Below are 15,923 nucleotides of genomic sequence, written 5' to 3'. Positions count from 1 at the left end.
TATGCAAGTTCTTATTTGCGGATAGGTTTACCCTGGACGTACGTATGAAGGATAGTGATTGCGATTTACAAACCACATGAGCTGGTTAAGTCTCGGATTGAGGCCCAGTACGGGAGTGTGTGTTAGAACACGCGACCCCCATGTACATGCGCTAAGTGGTTCAAAAGGGCATAGACGGTTAAGTCCTGAGTCGAGACCCAATGCGAAAATAATGTCAAATCGCACTAGAGTAGTGTATGTTAGAACATGCGACCTTCCACGCATATGTATTAATAAGCTCAAACAATTAACTTAACCATATGAAACAACGGTTTGTTACATCTTTCATCACACTTCTCTGTCCAAAACAAGTACTGTTTCAAATTCCAAAACCAACTCTTTCGAAACCAACTCTCTCTAACGCCTCTCAATCCACCTGAATTGTCCACCAAACAAGTTCGTAAAAATAACCTGGGTTCTAGATATCACCTGCAAGTAGCATATATACATCCAAAGTATTGAGTCAAAAACTCAAAAGCCCTAAAGACATATCCACATGGAATATGCACTATAAAGCCCAACCATATTGGTCCGTCCAGACATCCTCAACATTTCCTGCTGTCCTCAACCAATTTCTCCCCTTCAAATTGTCTTGGAACTGAAAATTATGTGCAAACTGTTATTGCTTGCTATAGAAGTCCAGCTTTAATTGCAATTGTGTGGCAGTACCTGCAATTTGTTAACTGTCATATCCAACATGTCCAACGCCAGCTATAATACTTCTGGTAGATCCACTCACGTTAATTATAACCAGGGAGAAAAACATTTTAATCCACTACTAATCACGATCAAACCCATCAATCATGATTGAGGCAGATCACATAATCTTCATCTTTAGTGCAGGAAACTTGGGTAAGAAAAGGACATGGAGATATGGAGTGCGAAGAGAGATTCATTGAAATGTCCATGTGCAGGTAAAATTAAGCTGCAGGTCCCATCAAGTGTGTGTAAGTATATCTGCAGAATGGTCAGTTTTATAGTCCATGATCACTTCATGACAAAACCCACAAGATCTACAAAGCAATCCCAAAAGAAAATCAACCCCACATGATTAATTTGTCTTTTAGGATCACAAAAGAAAGTGATACTAGGAGAAAAAGGAAGCCAGCTACTGAACAACTAAGCAAGAATATTACCAACATCCCTCTCCATGTATGTATATAACTGACCAAAACTACCCATCTTCAAATTGTTCATCAGTATGGATTTTTTGCAGAAGAAGTTGCAACTGTGTCTCTTGATGATATTTTGTATGACAGTAGTGGTTTCTTCACACAGCAAGGTTTACACACCTCCTGGTGTCCCTCACTTAACAGATCTATTCAGTCATGTATCCTTTGAGCAGAGTTTTTCTACATCTTTTGGTGGCTCAAATGTTAAGCTTTTCAATAATGGGTCTTTGGCCAATCTTAGTCTGGACAAAGAATCAGGTAAATATACAATCAATCAAGTAAACCCTTTGATTTGGTTTGTAAAATTTCCTTCTCTAACTGTTTTTTGAGTTGTTTAACAGGCTCTGGATTGGTCTCCAAGAACAAATACCTCTATGGGTTCTTCAGTTCTGCAATAAAGTTGCCTTCTGGTCTCTCCCCTGGAGTTGTTGTAGCCTTCTATGTAAGCAGCTCTTCATTTTCGTATTGTTTTCTGTTGAAAAAATAAAGGAAAATTTGAGATTAATTTGTCATTTTCTTGGGAAATTCAGCTGTCAAATGCAGATGTGTACCCACACAACCATGATGAGATTGATATTGAATTGCTTGGTCATGATAAGAGGAATGATTGGGTCATCCAGACAAATGTTTATGGCAATGGAAGTGTCAGCACAGGCAGAGAAGAGAAATTCTATCTCTGGTTTGATCCAACAGCACAGCAGCACTATTACAGCATTATCTGGAACAAATACCATACTGTGTGAGTCAATCAAAACTCACAAAACTACATTAAATTTGTTTTCTTTGGTAACGTGGAATCCACCCAGCTGCCCCAAGACCCAATGCGGGAGATAACGCAAAATGACATTTGCACACGTTGGGTTGAACCAAGTCTATCTCGCAAATTGTGATAATGAAAACATCCATAGGACTTGAACTCACGTCCTCCCACTTACGCTTTGAGTTACTGTGATCAAATTCACCATCTCAGTCAACCACCCGTTGTTACAAAACTACATTAATTATTAGAGTCACTAACCATGAAGTAGAGATTCTGAAAGTTGTATCTGTCAACCAATTATGCAGGTTTTTTGTTGATAATATACCAGTGAGAGAGTTTGTGCATAACAATGGCTTCTCTTCTGTGTATCCATCAAAACCCATGTCAGTCCATGCCACAATATGGGATGGTTCAGAGTGGGCAACTCATGGAGGAAAGTACCCAGTTAACTACAAATATGCACCATTTGTGGTTTCATTTGCAGAAATGGAAGCCACTGGCTGCATAACCAGTAGTACTCCAGGTGGGGTTGGGAGTTCATGTTCAAAGGCTGCACCTTCAAGTGTGGACCCTGTTGAAGGACAAGACTTTGTTAGGCTATCAAGCCAACAAAGTGTGGCAATGGACTGGGCTAGAAGGAAGCTCATGTTCTACTCATATTGTAATGACAAACCCAGATACAAAGTCATGCCACCAGAATGCAAATAAATGTAATTTTTTTTTCATTTTCATGAAAATGTATAAATTGATTTTATTATTAAAAGTTGTATGATTTGAGAGAAAGTATGGGACTTTGAGTGAGTGAGATGGGATCAGTATTTAACTAAAGGATATGTAGACAGCAGTGAGCTGTCACAAATACTACAATTAAAGCAAATAAGGACATGGATCTAGCAGAAGTTGAAGGAAAGGCCATTTGGTAGATGCAGAGTCATGTGAGCCAGAGGTACATGGAAGCTTCTTTGAGAGAGCTTTGTGTAGGATTTGTCAAGGGAGTCACAACAGCCTTCACTTGCAAGTAATTACCAAGTCTGTAAATGCCCTTTTCTCTTCCATGTCCACTCATCTTGTACCCACCCAAGAGAATAGCAACATCAAAGGTATCTAAGTAGAAGAATTCTCATATGCGAACTAACTATGCGCATCAATTTTACGCACTTGTTTTTCAATTACAGATGCAGTGAGTCCCGCAAAAAATATGTGATCCCCACTTTTGTTGTACTTCATTAGAGCCATTGAATTTCGAGTGCGTAAAATTGGTAGAATTCTAAAAATAAATTTGTCTACACCATTAACTTTAACAAAATCATTCCATGGGCTTAATGAGGCAGCAACTAAATGGGCCGGACGTTTAATTAATTTTTTCAGCCGTGCGGCCCATCCATCCCATCTTATGAGTTATAAGCCAGCAACAACTAGGCCTGAGTTCACTTTAACAAGAACGGGCCAAAAAAATCTGAGGCTTTATGCTTAGACTACCTCTTTGCTCGTACATCTGCAACTGCATAGCGGCGACAGAGCAAAAAAAGCAAGAAGCGGTTCGTTCCATCATCGACGGCTTACAACAATCCATCCTGTAAAACCGTTATCTCGCTATGTATGTTGACTAACACAAGCAGACTCGTCAAAATCCCGTTCAGGTTTCATGTGTTTAAATCTCCTTATATGCTCTTTTCTGTTTCTCTTTTATCTACACATCACCCTTCAAAGACCACAGAATCTGAAGAAAATTCTGTCTATCGTGTCTCGAGTTTAATTAACAAGCCCGACTGGGTTCGAAACAGTACTCTTAAGTCACTGGCATCTCATTTGACCCCACATGATGCTGCAAAGATTATAGAACTCAACAGGACAAAAGTCGACGTCGGTGTTCAATTTTTCAAGTGGATTTGCAAGCAATCCACGTATTGCTACGATACAAGCAGTAAGATTCTTCTTTTGCATTTAATTGTTTCCTCCAAGTCATATGGGGTTGCTCATAAAGCCATAATTGTGTTGATTAAGGAGTGTTGTGAAAACCAAAGTGAGATCTTGACGCTGATGGAGGCGCTCGATGAAATGAGAATGGATGGGTTTAGTCTAAATTACCCTTGTTATTGCACTCTTTTGATGTGTTTGGCGAAGTTGGATATGGGTCTTGCAGCATTCAATGTTTACAAGAGAATGGTTAGTGAGGGCTTCTGTGTTTGTGGGATTGTTTATAGAACAATAATCAACGCCCTGTGCAAGAGTGGATTTGTACAAGCTGCTGAGATGTTTGTATGTAGGATCTTGAAATTTGGGTTTCGCTTGGATAGTCATATTTGTACTTCTATGGTGCTGGGTTATTGTAGGGAAAAAGATCTCCAGGAGGCACACAGGGTGTTTGATATAATGTCTAAAGGAGATAGTTATAAGCCCAATTCAGTAACCTACACAATGCTTATCCATGGGTTATGTGAGGTGGACAAGTCGAAAGAAGCCTTTGGCTTGAAAGAAGAAATGATAAATGGGGGCTGCCAGCCATCTACTCGTACATATACCGTACTCATAAAAGCTGTTTGCGATGTTGGATTGATTGATAAAGCTTTAAGCTTGCTTGATGAGATGGTTAGTAAGGGATGTAAACCAAATGTCCATACTTATACTGTTTTGATTGATGGATTATGCAGAGAAGGAAAGATGGAGGAGGCTCATGGGATGTTCCATAGAATGCTAGAAGAACGGTTGTTTCCTGGCACTATAACTTACAACTCACTAATTAATGGGTATTGCAAAGAAGGACAGGTTATTTCTGCTTTGGAGGTGCTTGCAGTGATGGAGAAGCGAAACTGCAGGCCCAATATTCGCACGTACAATGAGCTTATCGAAGGGTTATGCAGAGTTAACGAATCTGACAAAGCGGCGTTACTATTGAGAAAGGTGGTTGAGAATGGCTTATTGCCTAACGAAGTAACATATAATATTATGATTGATGGATTCTGCCGAGAAGGTCAACTGGACATTGCTTTAAAGATGTTTAGTTCGATGAATTCGTTAGGTGTTGAGCCCGACAATAATACTTTCACTATATTATTCGACCAGCTGTGCAAACAAGAGAGACCAGAACTAGCAAATGGGCTTTTGGGTTTGATGGAAAAGAAGGGAATATCGCCTGATGAAGTAATGTTTACTGCTCTTATTGATGGCTTTTGCAAAGTTGGTAAACTTGGAGATGCATTATTGCTTTTCGAAAGGATGTTGGAGACTGTATTTTTGACAAGCCCTCACACACTCAACTTATTTCTTGATGTGTTCTGCAAAGAAAATAAGTTAAAAGAACAATATGCAGTATTTGGAAAGATTATAAAGTACGGCTTAGTTCCTTCCGTAGTGACTTATACGACTTTAATAGATGGTCTGTGTCGAGCAGGCAACGTTACTGCTTCCTTAAACATGCTGGATTTGATGAAGCGGGTTAGTTGTGCCCCAAATGTCTATACATATACTATTCTCTTAAACAGTCTGTGCCAGAATGGAAGAATTGAGGAAGCTGAGACACTTCTTTCCGATATGTTGAATTCAGGTGTATCTCCAAACTATGTCACTTATGCTGTGTTAGTAAAAGCACATATAAATGTAGGTAGGTTCGAACGTGCTCTTGATATTTTGAACGACGTTAAAAAAGAACACAATGGAAATACAATTCGCGGATCAAATTATTTTTGATATTTTTGGATACTTAATTTTGTCTTGCTCATCAATTACATGATGCAATTCTCGGTAATCTTGTTTTTAAGAACTGCTGTTGGCGATTCTGCTTGATGGTTCCCGTTTTGGAAGCTTTTTGAAAAGTGATACTTGGTCGTGTGTTGAAGTAGCCCATACTGTATCTGCTATTTTTTTATTTCCTTTGGAGTCCCAGAGCCACAACTATTGTGGGTCACGACTCACAAAAATTTCTTTAGTATATTTAGTGAGTGTCTGTTTCTTATAGACAGTAAAATTCATGACACATGCTAATATGCTATGCAAAATCAATCGTGGACAAAATGTTAGATTGTTATGATGGAACTGATATGGAAAATATTTCTGCTGTATTCTCCGACTGCAACATTGATACTTTTGGAAAATCGTCGGTTGAAGACAGCTATGCATATTGCAAATCCAGGTACCGATCACTTGTCCTGCAGTCTGTTGATAGCACAGCATGAACTTAAACTTGGTGCGAGGATCACGCTAGAGATATAACAGAAGTTAAGGGGCTTGCTGCCTATATATCATCCTTGTGCACTTTTTATGAATATATTTTCAGGTACCATGAGCTAGTACACTTTTTTCTTAAGAGGGGGTCCTCTCTTTTCAAGAGAATGGTGGCAGTGATCGTTCACTCTATTCATGTGACTTTGAGGGAATCCTTCGTAACTGGTTGGTAGTTATCAGTTTTTTTCGTCCTTCAACCGTAGGTCTATAGCAGCAATCTCATCTACTGATCTACCGTAGATGCTATTATCGGTGAAGTATCATAATTCACTGTGCTTTATTTGAGCCCTACTCTTTCGATTTCCTGGGTTTCCCAGGTGAATTTCTTTGATCCCTAGAGATCAACGTTAACATATTTTATTTTAAGCTTCAATACTAGTTAGTTTCTGATTGTAAATGCTTGATTCAGTGGTACAATAATATTTTCATATACTTTTAAGGATAAGGAAGTAATCTTCTGCTGCTTGACAAAAAGATTGCAGAAAATGAGCAACTTTTCACAGGAGACTGTCACGCCCGCAGCAGAGCGCGGGCATCTACCTAGTGAACATGTATTTTCGCCAGAACAGGTATGTCATCTGGCTTCCTCGTAGATTACATAGGCTTTAGAAAGAACAAGACAACACACCATGAAACTAAAGTGAAGCTGATGAAAATATTCCATGACTAAATGGATCACGAACCATTCATACAATCCATTTCGCATTCAGGACGCACCTGAATTACATCGAATCTCCACTAAGCTAATTCAACAGATCATCCAACCTTGGAATAGAGAATCAATCCGTGTCGCATTGTGATCTTATTTAGTGCTCGATTATCAACACGCATCCTTTATGTCCCATCTCTCTTTGGACTCAAACTCAACGACCAATAGCATGAGGATAGGGTATCACAAAGAGATTGGCGTTGAAGCTTAATTCGAACTTATTGTGAGAGTTAAAAATAAACTCGAAACTACTTAAACATGGGCGTTGAATCTAAACAAAATCCGACCCGTCTCTGACTCAGAAAGGGCTACGTCACCGACACGTTTGCCGGCATCTCCGGTTGAATATACAGTCCTCCAACGGACACCAACCCAAATTATAAACCACAAAAATAAAAATAAGAAAAAATAAAATACGAAAACACGTCTTCTTCTCTTCTCCTTCAAGAATCAACAAGAGAGGGAGGGAGGCAGAGAGAGATTGACATCATCCTTTCTACGAAGAATCTAGCTACTCGTTTTTCTTTCTATCATCTCTGCTGTTCAATCTCTAGTCACGGTTGATTCCACCCCAGGTTCTTCGTTATCCTTTCCTCCCTGTTTATACGATCTGTAATTAGGATTTTATAGGTCAAATCGTTGTGGTATATACTTTGTTGATATATCAGGGTTTGGTTGGTTCCCTTTGCTTTTTCTTGAAAGCTGGGGTTTTTGATTGCTGGGGGGTTATATGGGTTATGCTTAGTTTGGCTTGAAGGGGATGCTTGTGGTGGTTTTTGGATGATAAAATTGGGGGTTTGTGGTAGCAAGACTGGTTTTGTTCATCTTTCATCGGTTCTTGATTGGAATTTGATGTGTAGATATTGAGTTTGATCATCACGTGTGATTCGGCTTCTTGATATTAATATAGGCCGAATTGGGGTGGTATTGCGTTCCACTGCTCCAGGAGACCGAGATAGAGAGAAATTGAATTAGTTGTAGGGTTGAATTTGTAGTTGCTGTTGTCACATTTTAATATGTTGGACTCAATTTCCATGACATCTCTTATTGGGTATAGGCCACTTTGTGGTGGGATTCCTTTTAGAAATATGACATGCAAGAAGAAATCTTTGGATAGTTGTCGTTTCCTTTTAACAGAATTAATGGGCAGAAAAGTTGTTTCTCCTCTGCATTCTGTTCTTAGACTGAAAGTCAAGGTAGTGAATTCTAAAGCTCTTGCCACAGAGCTGACAAAAGAAGCCTATTCATCTAGAGAGGAGGATCAAATACCCCAAAGTTGGAACTACCAGATTGACACTGATACGGGGGTTGATCGAAAACCAGGGTTGTGGCCACCGGAAAATAAAGCGGATGACCCATCATTACATAATCCGTTGCTTCGACAGGAAAGGATGGGTTGTGGTTGGTTAGGTGCCATATTTGAATGGGAAGGAGTTATTGTTGAAGAAAATCCTGATCTTGAGAGGCAAGCATGGCTGGCTCTTTCCCAAGAGGAAGGAATATCCCCTCCTCCCACTTTCATTTTGAAACGAATAGAGGGCATGAAGAACGAGCAGGCAATTTCTGAAGTTCTTTGCTGGTCAAGAGACCCAGTGCAGGTGAGAAAAATGGCTGCTCGGAAGGAAGAAATTTATCAAGCTTTGCAAGGTGGGATATACAGACTACGAACTGGGTCTCAGGAGTTTGTGAATGTTCTGATGCATTACAAGATACCAATGGCACTAGTTTCTACTCGCCCTCGAAAGACTCTTGAAACTGCAATTGGGTCGATTGGAATTGAAGAGTATTTCAGTGCGATTGTTGCAGCGGAGGATGTTCATAGGGGAAAGCCTGATCCAGAGATGTTTAGTTATGCAGCTCAGCTTCTAAAATTTATACCTGAACGCTGTATTGTGTTTGGGAACTCTAATCAAACAGTGGAGGCTGCCCATGATGCGCAGATGAAATGCGTAGCTGTTGCTAGCAAGCATCCTGTGTATGAGCTTGGGGCTGCAGACCTGGTGGTCAGGCGCTTAGATGAGCTTTCTGTGGTTGATCTGAAGAACCTTGCTGACGTCGAAACAACTGAATTTGGGCCTGGTGAGCCAGAGTTGGAGCTAGAGGAGGAGGAAGATAACCCATCAACCGCTCTGGGAGTTGATGACAGTTTCTGATGACGATCATAATTTGTACAGTTTTATCGCGCTTCATTCAATTCTTCATGATAATCGTCTGTATTGGCTTTAGTATTATTGCAAGCCATTTGATCCCTGCTTTGTACAACATTAAAAAAAGAAAGAAGGGTGGGGTAGATTTTATAGAGAAGGAAAGAAGCCATTCCACATTGGACTGTGATGGTGTTGTCATGTATGTAAATGTGTAAAATACAGATAAATGAAAATTCAGATACCCACTTGATGTTTTTCTTGGATAAAGCCACGGATGTTTCTTGGAATAATAATTCCTTTGAATGAGGGGTAATTCCCCCTCCTTCACCCCACTTAACTTTCTCTCCTACAATTTAAGCAAAGTGAAATTGCTCATCCTTCCTTAACCATAGTCACTTGACTCTGCAACATCAATCCAAAAGGAGTCTAATCCACTAAGCAAGCACCCTTAGGAGCAAGTAACTCAAAATGTATCATTCATTCAGTAAACAATATTTCTGTATCAAAGGCAGCTTTTCATACAAGAAATGTACCAGCGAAACTCTATAGATGCATTTGCTGACGGAAAGTGATTGTACTTTGAAAGGAAACAAAAAAAATGAGCTTCATACAATCTATTGTCTAATCTATGCTACTGGAAAACTAAGCCTCTGAAAAGCAATGGTTATGCATCATATTGTGAGGAAGGGAATCATAAAGATAATAATGTAGACTTTGGCTAGCTTCTTGACTTCACTGAAAGACCCGTCTCCACCTTCTTAATTTCAAAAATGAGCATCCTCCACATCTTCAGGACAAACATTTCAGCCTCTTCATCTAATATAGACTGAAGCTGCTCCAGCATTTGGGATGCTTTCACATGATCTTGAGTACTCGATACAATGTAATCTACAAGGGTGGTTTCTTCCTCTCCCAAGAACTCTGTAATTTTCTTGGATATCCATGGTCTCATTCTCACGTGCAGTTCGTGCTGTAAAGGTGCACAACAAAACAAGCATAAGCAAAAGTTATAATAACCTTGATCAAAAACAAGTTGGTTAATTTTCCTACATTTTTTAATGTTTTTGAAAAACAAAAACAAAATGTAAGTAGCTCTTATGATAATAAAAAAAATACCTTGAGGGATCTTCTTCAAGTACTAATTTCATAACAGTTTCAGCACTAGCTCAAGAAGTTGCAGCACCCATAAAGCTCTACTTTACCATTTTCAAAACTTTAATCCAACTAATTAAATTGTGAATCACATGCACTAGCATCTCATTTCACTAGGTAGCTGGAATGTAGCTCATGGAATGAGGGCAGTTCAGCCCCCCCAGTATATTTTAGTCCCCTTAAAAAAAAAAGCCATATGATAAATGTAAATAACCTCTGCATCCATACATAATCCCGTAGATCAGACATGGTGATTTTTGTTTTCGAACAGACTTCATGTGAAGATAAGATGCAAGTAAGGAATATAATATATCCCTTATCACAACCATTCATGTATTGTCTTATTGGATGTGGATAAACTATCCATCAAGAGCTAGGATTATCAACCAAGTGGCTCTCGGCCTGATACCCACTTTTATCAAAATGACATTTTCCAAGGCAAATTGACCACGTGAAATGGGTCTTGGAAAGAAACTCATCCGCTTTGAGAAGGATTAAACAGAAAAGCCAGGCAAATCAGTCAGCAGTTTAAATACACGAAAACGTACTGCTGAAAAACTATATTTTAGAAAAATCACGAAAACAAACTGAAAAACCAGCTGCATGAGTACTACACTACAAAATTACAAAACTAAGAGCTAACAAGCGAAACTCAAAAGTAGTTGATATACTTGAGCATCAGAGAGAGTGTATGGTGTATGTTGCAACGAAAAAGACAAATAAATAAATAAAAGGAGGAAGAGCCGGAATAAACTCACCAGAATATTCATGCAAAAAGCACTTTGTTTTGCCCCCTTAAAGGAAAGCACAAGCACTACATCTCAAATCAAAGCTGTTAATATACTAAAGTATCAGAAGAATTGCTAACCTTGTCATACACAGCCCAATTTATTTCATATGAGAACAATTCCTCCTTGGTCTTCGGGATCATATCAATCAGTTGTTTTGCATCTAAGAGCTTCTTAGTATCTGGTGTCTTCACCTCTCGCTCCGTCTCTCGATCATAAGTCTTCCCTTTGTTCTCATCTCTGTTGCGACTCTTATCCTCATCATTCCGGTCTCTATCCCTTCTATTTGAACGATCATGAGAACGTCTGCTTCTTTCCTTTTCTGCATCAGGCTTCTCTTCTTTAGAAGCAACATGTGAGATGTGCTTCGCAAACTCTGCCGCAGCAGCCAGATTTACAGGTTGTGCTCCAGAAACACTAGGTTGGACAAACTGCAGTTCCTCAGTTGAATAATCAATGGGAACCAGGGGCCTCATCTTTTTATCCTTGTGTGCATCATCATCATCTTCCACATGGAACACGGAAGGAACAGAAGTTCGTTTTCCAGAACCAACTAAACCAAACCCCAACTTTCTTGCGGGGGCGTTGCCACTCTGCTGCAATTCTGGTTCAGCATTTGCCACTGTGGCTGAATCTTCATTAGTAGTAGTACCATTCCGTAAAGCTTCGTTGCCTGCCATGTAATCCATTAAGAAAAATGAAAATGCCTTTTATTTTGTTTTCATCCCTCTTTCCTTTCTTTGGGTTGGGGGCTGTTCCAAGGAAGATGAATAACAATAGTACACGTAACAAAGAAAATAAGCCTTAAATACTTACCTAAATGGTGTAGATTACCTACATCCTGGTAAGCCTGATCAGCTGCTTTATTTTCAACTTCAGAACTGGTTTCTTTGGCCGTTATTTTTTTCTCATTTCCATTGATAACATGTCCGGACAAAAGTTTCAATGCATCTCTTTGTAGTTGCTGCTGCTGCTGTTCTTCCTCGGCCCTCCTCTTGGCCTCGGCAATTTCTTCCTCTTCTTTTAGCCTGTCGGTCAAGTCATCCTCTTTTTCACGCTGTCTCCTCCTCCTTTTATCCTCCAGCGCACTCCTTCGCCACCTTTTCCTTGAATCATCATCCTCATCTTCTTCATCATAAAGAATCTCCTTCTTGCGCTTACGTTCCCTTTCTTTTTCCTTCTCCTTCTCCTGGTGTCGCTGCTTCTCTCTGTCTCGTTCTCTATACTCCCACTCTTTAAGGCGCTCCACATACTCACGCTCAGCCTCCTCTATTTTTCTTCTTTGCTCCCTCTCTTTCCTTACTCGTTCTCGCTCTGCATCTCTTTCGTATCTCTCAATTTCTCGTTCCTTGTCTCCTTTTACATCTCTGTCTCTGTCTCTGTCTCTATCTCTGCTTCTTCTGTCATATCTTCTACTCCTTTCAGGTGAGCTTGTTTCAGGCTTATCAGGCTCACTCGTTGCTTTGTTGTCACTAGTAGTCTCATCATCATTTCTATCATTGGCTGCATCCGCAAAATTTGAGATAGCAATTATAACAGATCCACAATATCAGCACTTCACAATCAAACTATTTAAGAATGCCAAAAGTAACAATCACAAAAATTTATCTATGTCCGAATAGAATAAAGAATGTAATGATTTCTCTGTTGGTACCTGCTTATTGTTGGTAATAGAAAAATGCAAAATACATTCAATTACTTTGAAACTTACCATTTTTAGTTATATCTACATCAGAGTCTCCTTCCCTCAATCTAGCTGGCAAGTCTGGGTTTCCATGCCCAGAACTATCAGCAGGTATTTCTGCAGGAGGTGGAGGTAGTGGTTTGGTCTTTAACCTCTCATCTATCATGTTTGTAAGCTTCTTTAGGGCATCTTGATCACCTTCCATGTCTTCATCAGTCACAATCCCAAAGTTGGCAACATCATTGTTATCTTTGCTCTTCGCATCATTTTCCTCCTTCAAGTCTTCCGCAGACGATTTAAGTTCTTCATTCTTCTTAACACCTGAAGCACCATCCCCTTCTCTCCCATCCTCAGCAGCTTGACCTTCCTTTGGCTTCTTTGCATTTTCAGTTTTCTTCTTCACATATCGCTCAAGATATTCTCTCGTTCCTTGATTAACATTTAACTGTTTTTTTTCGCATAAAAAGACAAAAGTCCAAGTAAAACTCATTATAAAAATACAAATTCAAATGGATAATAAGCATTGACTACTTTAATTTAATCAAACATCCAAGACCCACGATACAACCCGTGGTTATGCGGGAACACATTTACCACCAAATAATACCAGCCAGTTCAGTGTCTCTAGCAATCACCATCTAGTTCCATGCTTTCAGCTTGTACATTCAATTAAATTTCAAACACAACCCTCATATTTGTCAACGGAGATTTCCAATAGTCACATATTTTATGGAAAAAAAATAGCATAACCCTTCCTTTCTTGTCAGAATGGTCTTGAACAGAGGGACAAAGGAGAACATTTGCAAAAGGTATCCAAATTTGAAGATTATCAAATTTCATTCAAATTAATCACCCAAAGCAGCAAACCAAAGTAGAAAATTCAAAAGAAGCCACACAAGATTTGTTTGGGTAAATTTCGATATGCATACGTACCACCAGCTCCTGCCCATCAATATTAAATTTACTAAGCAGTCTTAATGCACGTAAGACCCCATCAGCTGACTCAAATTCAAAGAATCCAAAGCCTCTAGGAGTCCCATCTGAGGGATCTTGTGCTCTCTTCCAGCTCTTGACAGGTCCGCAGACCTACAAAACATACAAAAATGAGACATTACTTAAAACATCAATAATGAATCTCAATGGCCTATTGATAGAGTAAATTTCTTTTGTTGGTACAATTGCGAAGTATGAACATGTAGAATCGAAATAACTGCCAACCCACCCGAAGGAGAGAGAGCATAAAATCATTATCCGCTGTTGGTGCTATCTTGCCAATGTATACTGTAGTCTGAGGTTTCTCCACTGGTGTAACGGAAGGCACAACTGGCCTCATAATAGGAGGTATAACTGGCCGAACTCCCGGGATACCTGGAACAAGGGGACGTGCCACTCCTGGAAGCATGCCAACTGCTCCAACTGGTCGTGGAGGAAAAGCAGGCCTAACCATAGCTGGGTATGGAGAAAGATATCGGGGAAGTCCTACACACAAAAAAAAGCATTTATGCAGATCTGTCAGTGCATGACTACACATTAAAGTAGTCAATAATTATTTTTCCTATAACCGAGCATACAAAAAACAATAATCTGGAAAATAATAAAAAATTTGTTACCACACATAAAATCATATTAGAGATGGCACCAACAGGCATGGCAACTATCACCAGCTGATCAGACAACCTGAAGGAAACATTAAGAATAAAGCATCGAATTCATAAATAAGGATATGAAAAGCTGGCTTACCTTGTCATCCATAGCATCATCAAACTATTCCATTCACCAAAAAAAGAAAGAAAAGCAACAGATAGGGGGGATGGAAATAGATAGACTAACTGAGAGGATTGCAATACCTTACAACATAAGGATGAGCACTCAGTTTGTAAGATGATCTGCTGCTCGCAATTCATAGACCCATGAAAGGGAAAGAGGCCTTATAACTACCACAAAGTAGCCTACTAAAATGAACATGACACAACCAGACATAATTTAGCAATTACACTGAATTGTGTCATAACCTTTAACTTGAAAGTTATGGGAAAAATTAATGGGCTGGTATAAGTGCATAAAATAAAGCGTTCATCAAAACTAGCTTTATTCTAAGGGCAATCAAGAAGAACCAGGTGAATATGTGCATACCAAAAAGGAGTTGTAGAAGTGGATCTCTTAAGCAATATGTAGCCCTTCCAACCTCTCTCAAGGAATTCAATCAAGACACTGTAGGAGAAAACATCCTGTCATCGATGCCCCTATTCCGAATTTTCTAAATGTTTCCCAAACTCTTTTTAACACACTCTTCCACACTACTAAATTAAAGAATGCTTATGTGGTTCCATTTACCAGCTCAATATCCATATTCAATAACAAAATACAACTATCACAGTGATTGAACTACTAGTTACAATCATGCGTCCAAAATAGTATAAAATAACGTCTATTGGCGTGATAAATTCAGATGAATTACGGGGAAGAAATTAGACAGAGATATACTTGAACGGGCGAAATCTGAATGATGTGAAAGATAGAGAGATACATATAGCACTAAAGAAGGCATAACCCACCGGCTGGATTCATAGTCCCTTGCGGAGTAGCCACAAAACCATTCGGCATTGGAGCATAAGGTCTCATTGCCGGATTCATAGCCTGACCGGGCAGAACTTGATACGGCATCATGGGCGCAGGCACCGATCCAGGTGCGGAACTCACACCAGGTGGCGGCACGCCAGGGTTTTGGTAATTCGGAATCGGCGAGAACTGCGGAACCGGACGAAAAGATGGGACACTAAGAGGGAGAACGGATGCACCGGAGATTGGTGGTGGCGCATAGTAGGCCACTGGAGGGGGCGTTGGGGGCACTAGAGCCGGACTCGGATTAGGGTTAGGGATTGGCGCTACTGGTGTTGAGGACTGCTGTTGCGGCGGAGCTGGCGCAGCGGATGCGGACGCTGGATCAGTTTGGGAAGTTTGCGACGTTGGGTTATCGGGGTCCGATGATTGGAAGCTGGGGTCTTCGGTTGCTGGAGGGGCTGGGGCCTCAGCCATGGAGATAGTAGTATAGCGAAAGGGGACTGCGAATCTTGTGGAGCGTGTTTGGTTGAAGTGGGTTGTTGTGTTCTGGTACTTCGTACCCTAGGAAGCTAGAACAAAAGGTAAGAGCTTAATTTAATTGAAATATAAATAAATAAATAAATCATTTCTTTCCTTTTGTTTATTTCTTTTGAATAATAAATGTTTTTCTATTTGAATAAAAAATTCAA

The 15,923-nt window shown here is 39.8% G+C and overlaps 4 protein-coding genes across 12 annotated transcripts; 3 read left to right on the top strand and 1 right to left on the bottom strand.

Moving 5' to 3' along the window:
• Nucleotides 1–888: 888 nt before the first annotated feature.
• Nucleotides 889–2,776, top strand: LOC119990817 (probable xyloglucan endotransglucosylase/hydrolase protein 33). The gene is made up of 4 exons (XM_038836937.1): nt 889–1,469; nt 1,553–1,653; nt 1,742–1,950; nt 2,277–2,776. Exons 1-4 carry the CDS (start codon nt 1,241–1,243, stop codon nt 2,677–2,679), a joined length of 942 nt encoding a protein of 313 aa, XP_038692865.1. The 5' UTR covers nt 889–1,240; the 3' UTR covers nt 2,680–2,776.
• Nucleotides 2,777–3,426: 650 nt separating this feature from the next.
• Nucleotides 3,427–5,771, top strand: LOC119990693 (pentatricopeptide repeat-containing protein At3g07290, mitochondrial). The gene has a single exon (XM_038836749.1). The coding sequence runs from the start codon at nt 3,571–3,573 to the stop codon at nt 5,656–5,658; it is 2,088 nt and encodes a 695-aa protein (XP_038692677.1). The 5' UTR covers nt 3,427–3,570; the 3' UTR covers nt 5,659–5,771.
• Nucleotides 5,772–7,276: 1,505 nt separating this feature from the next.
• LOC119992028 (5-amino-6-(5-phospho-D-ribitylamino)uracil phosphatase, chloroplastic-like) lies at nt 7,277–9,315 on the top strand. Its single transcript, XM_038838618.1, has one exon. The coding sequence runs from the start codon at nt 7,918–7,920 to the stop codon at nt 9,052–9,054; it is 1,137 nt and encodes a 378-aa protein (XP_038694546.1). The 5' UTR covers nt 7,277–7,917; the 3' UTR covers nt 9,055–9,315.
• A 192-nt stretch (nt 9,316–9,507) lies between these two features.
• On the bottom strand, nt 9,508–15,802 carry LOC119992027 (RNA-binding protein 25-like). 9 transcript variants are annotated; one of them, XM_038838617.1, is made up of 8 exons: nt 15,228–15,492; nt 14,283–14,349; nt 13,895–14,151; nt 13,606–13,758; nt 12,700–13,117; nt 11,805–12,497; nt 11,069–11,661; nt 9,508–10,018 (listed from the first exon to the last, which is right to left on the bottom strand). In XM_038838617.1, exons 2-8 carry the CDS (start codon nt 14,287–14,289, stop codon nt 9,767–9,769), a joined length of 2,373 nt encoding a protein of 790 aa, XP_038694545.1. In that variant the 5' UTR covers nt 14,290–14,349; nt 15,228–15,492; the 3' UTR covers nt 9,508–9,766. The 9 variants fall into 9 exon arrangements, with proteins under 9 accessions (XP_038694545.1, XP_038694544.1, XP_038694541.1 ...); XM_038838616.1 differs by having other exon boundaries at nt 14,520–15,370; XM_038838613.1 differs by adding an exon at nt 14,806–14,883 and having other exon boundaries at nt 13,895–14,624; nt 15,228–15,368.
• Between the last annotated feature and the right edge of the window lie 121 nt (nt 15,803–15,923).

The sequence above is a fragment of the Tripterygium wilfordii genome, chromosome 22, assembly GCF_013401445.1.
Source record: "Tripterygium wilfordii isolate XIE 37 chromosome 22, ASM1340144v1, whole genome shotgun sequence".
Lineage (NCBI taxonomy): Eukaryota > Viridiplantae > Streptophyta > Magnoliopsida > Celastrales > Celastraceae > Tripterygium > Tripterygium wilfordii.
This window is presented reverse-complemented; position numbering and strand designations above follow the sequence as displayed.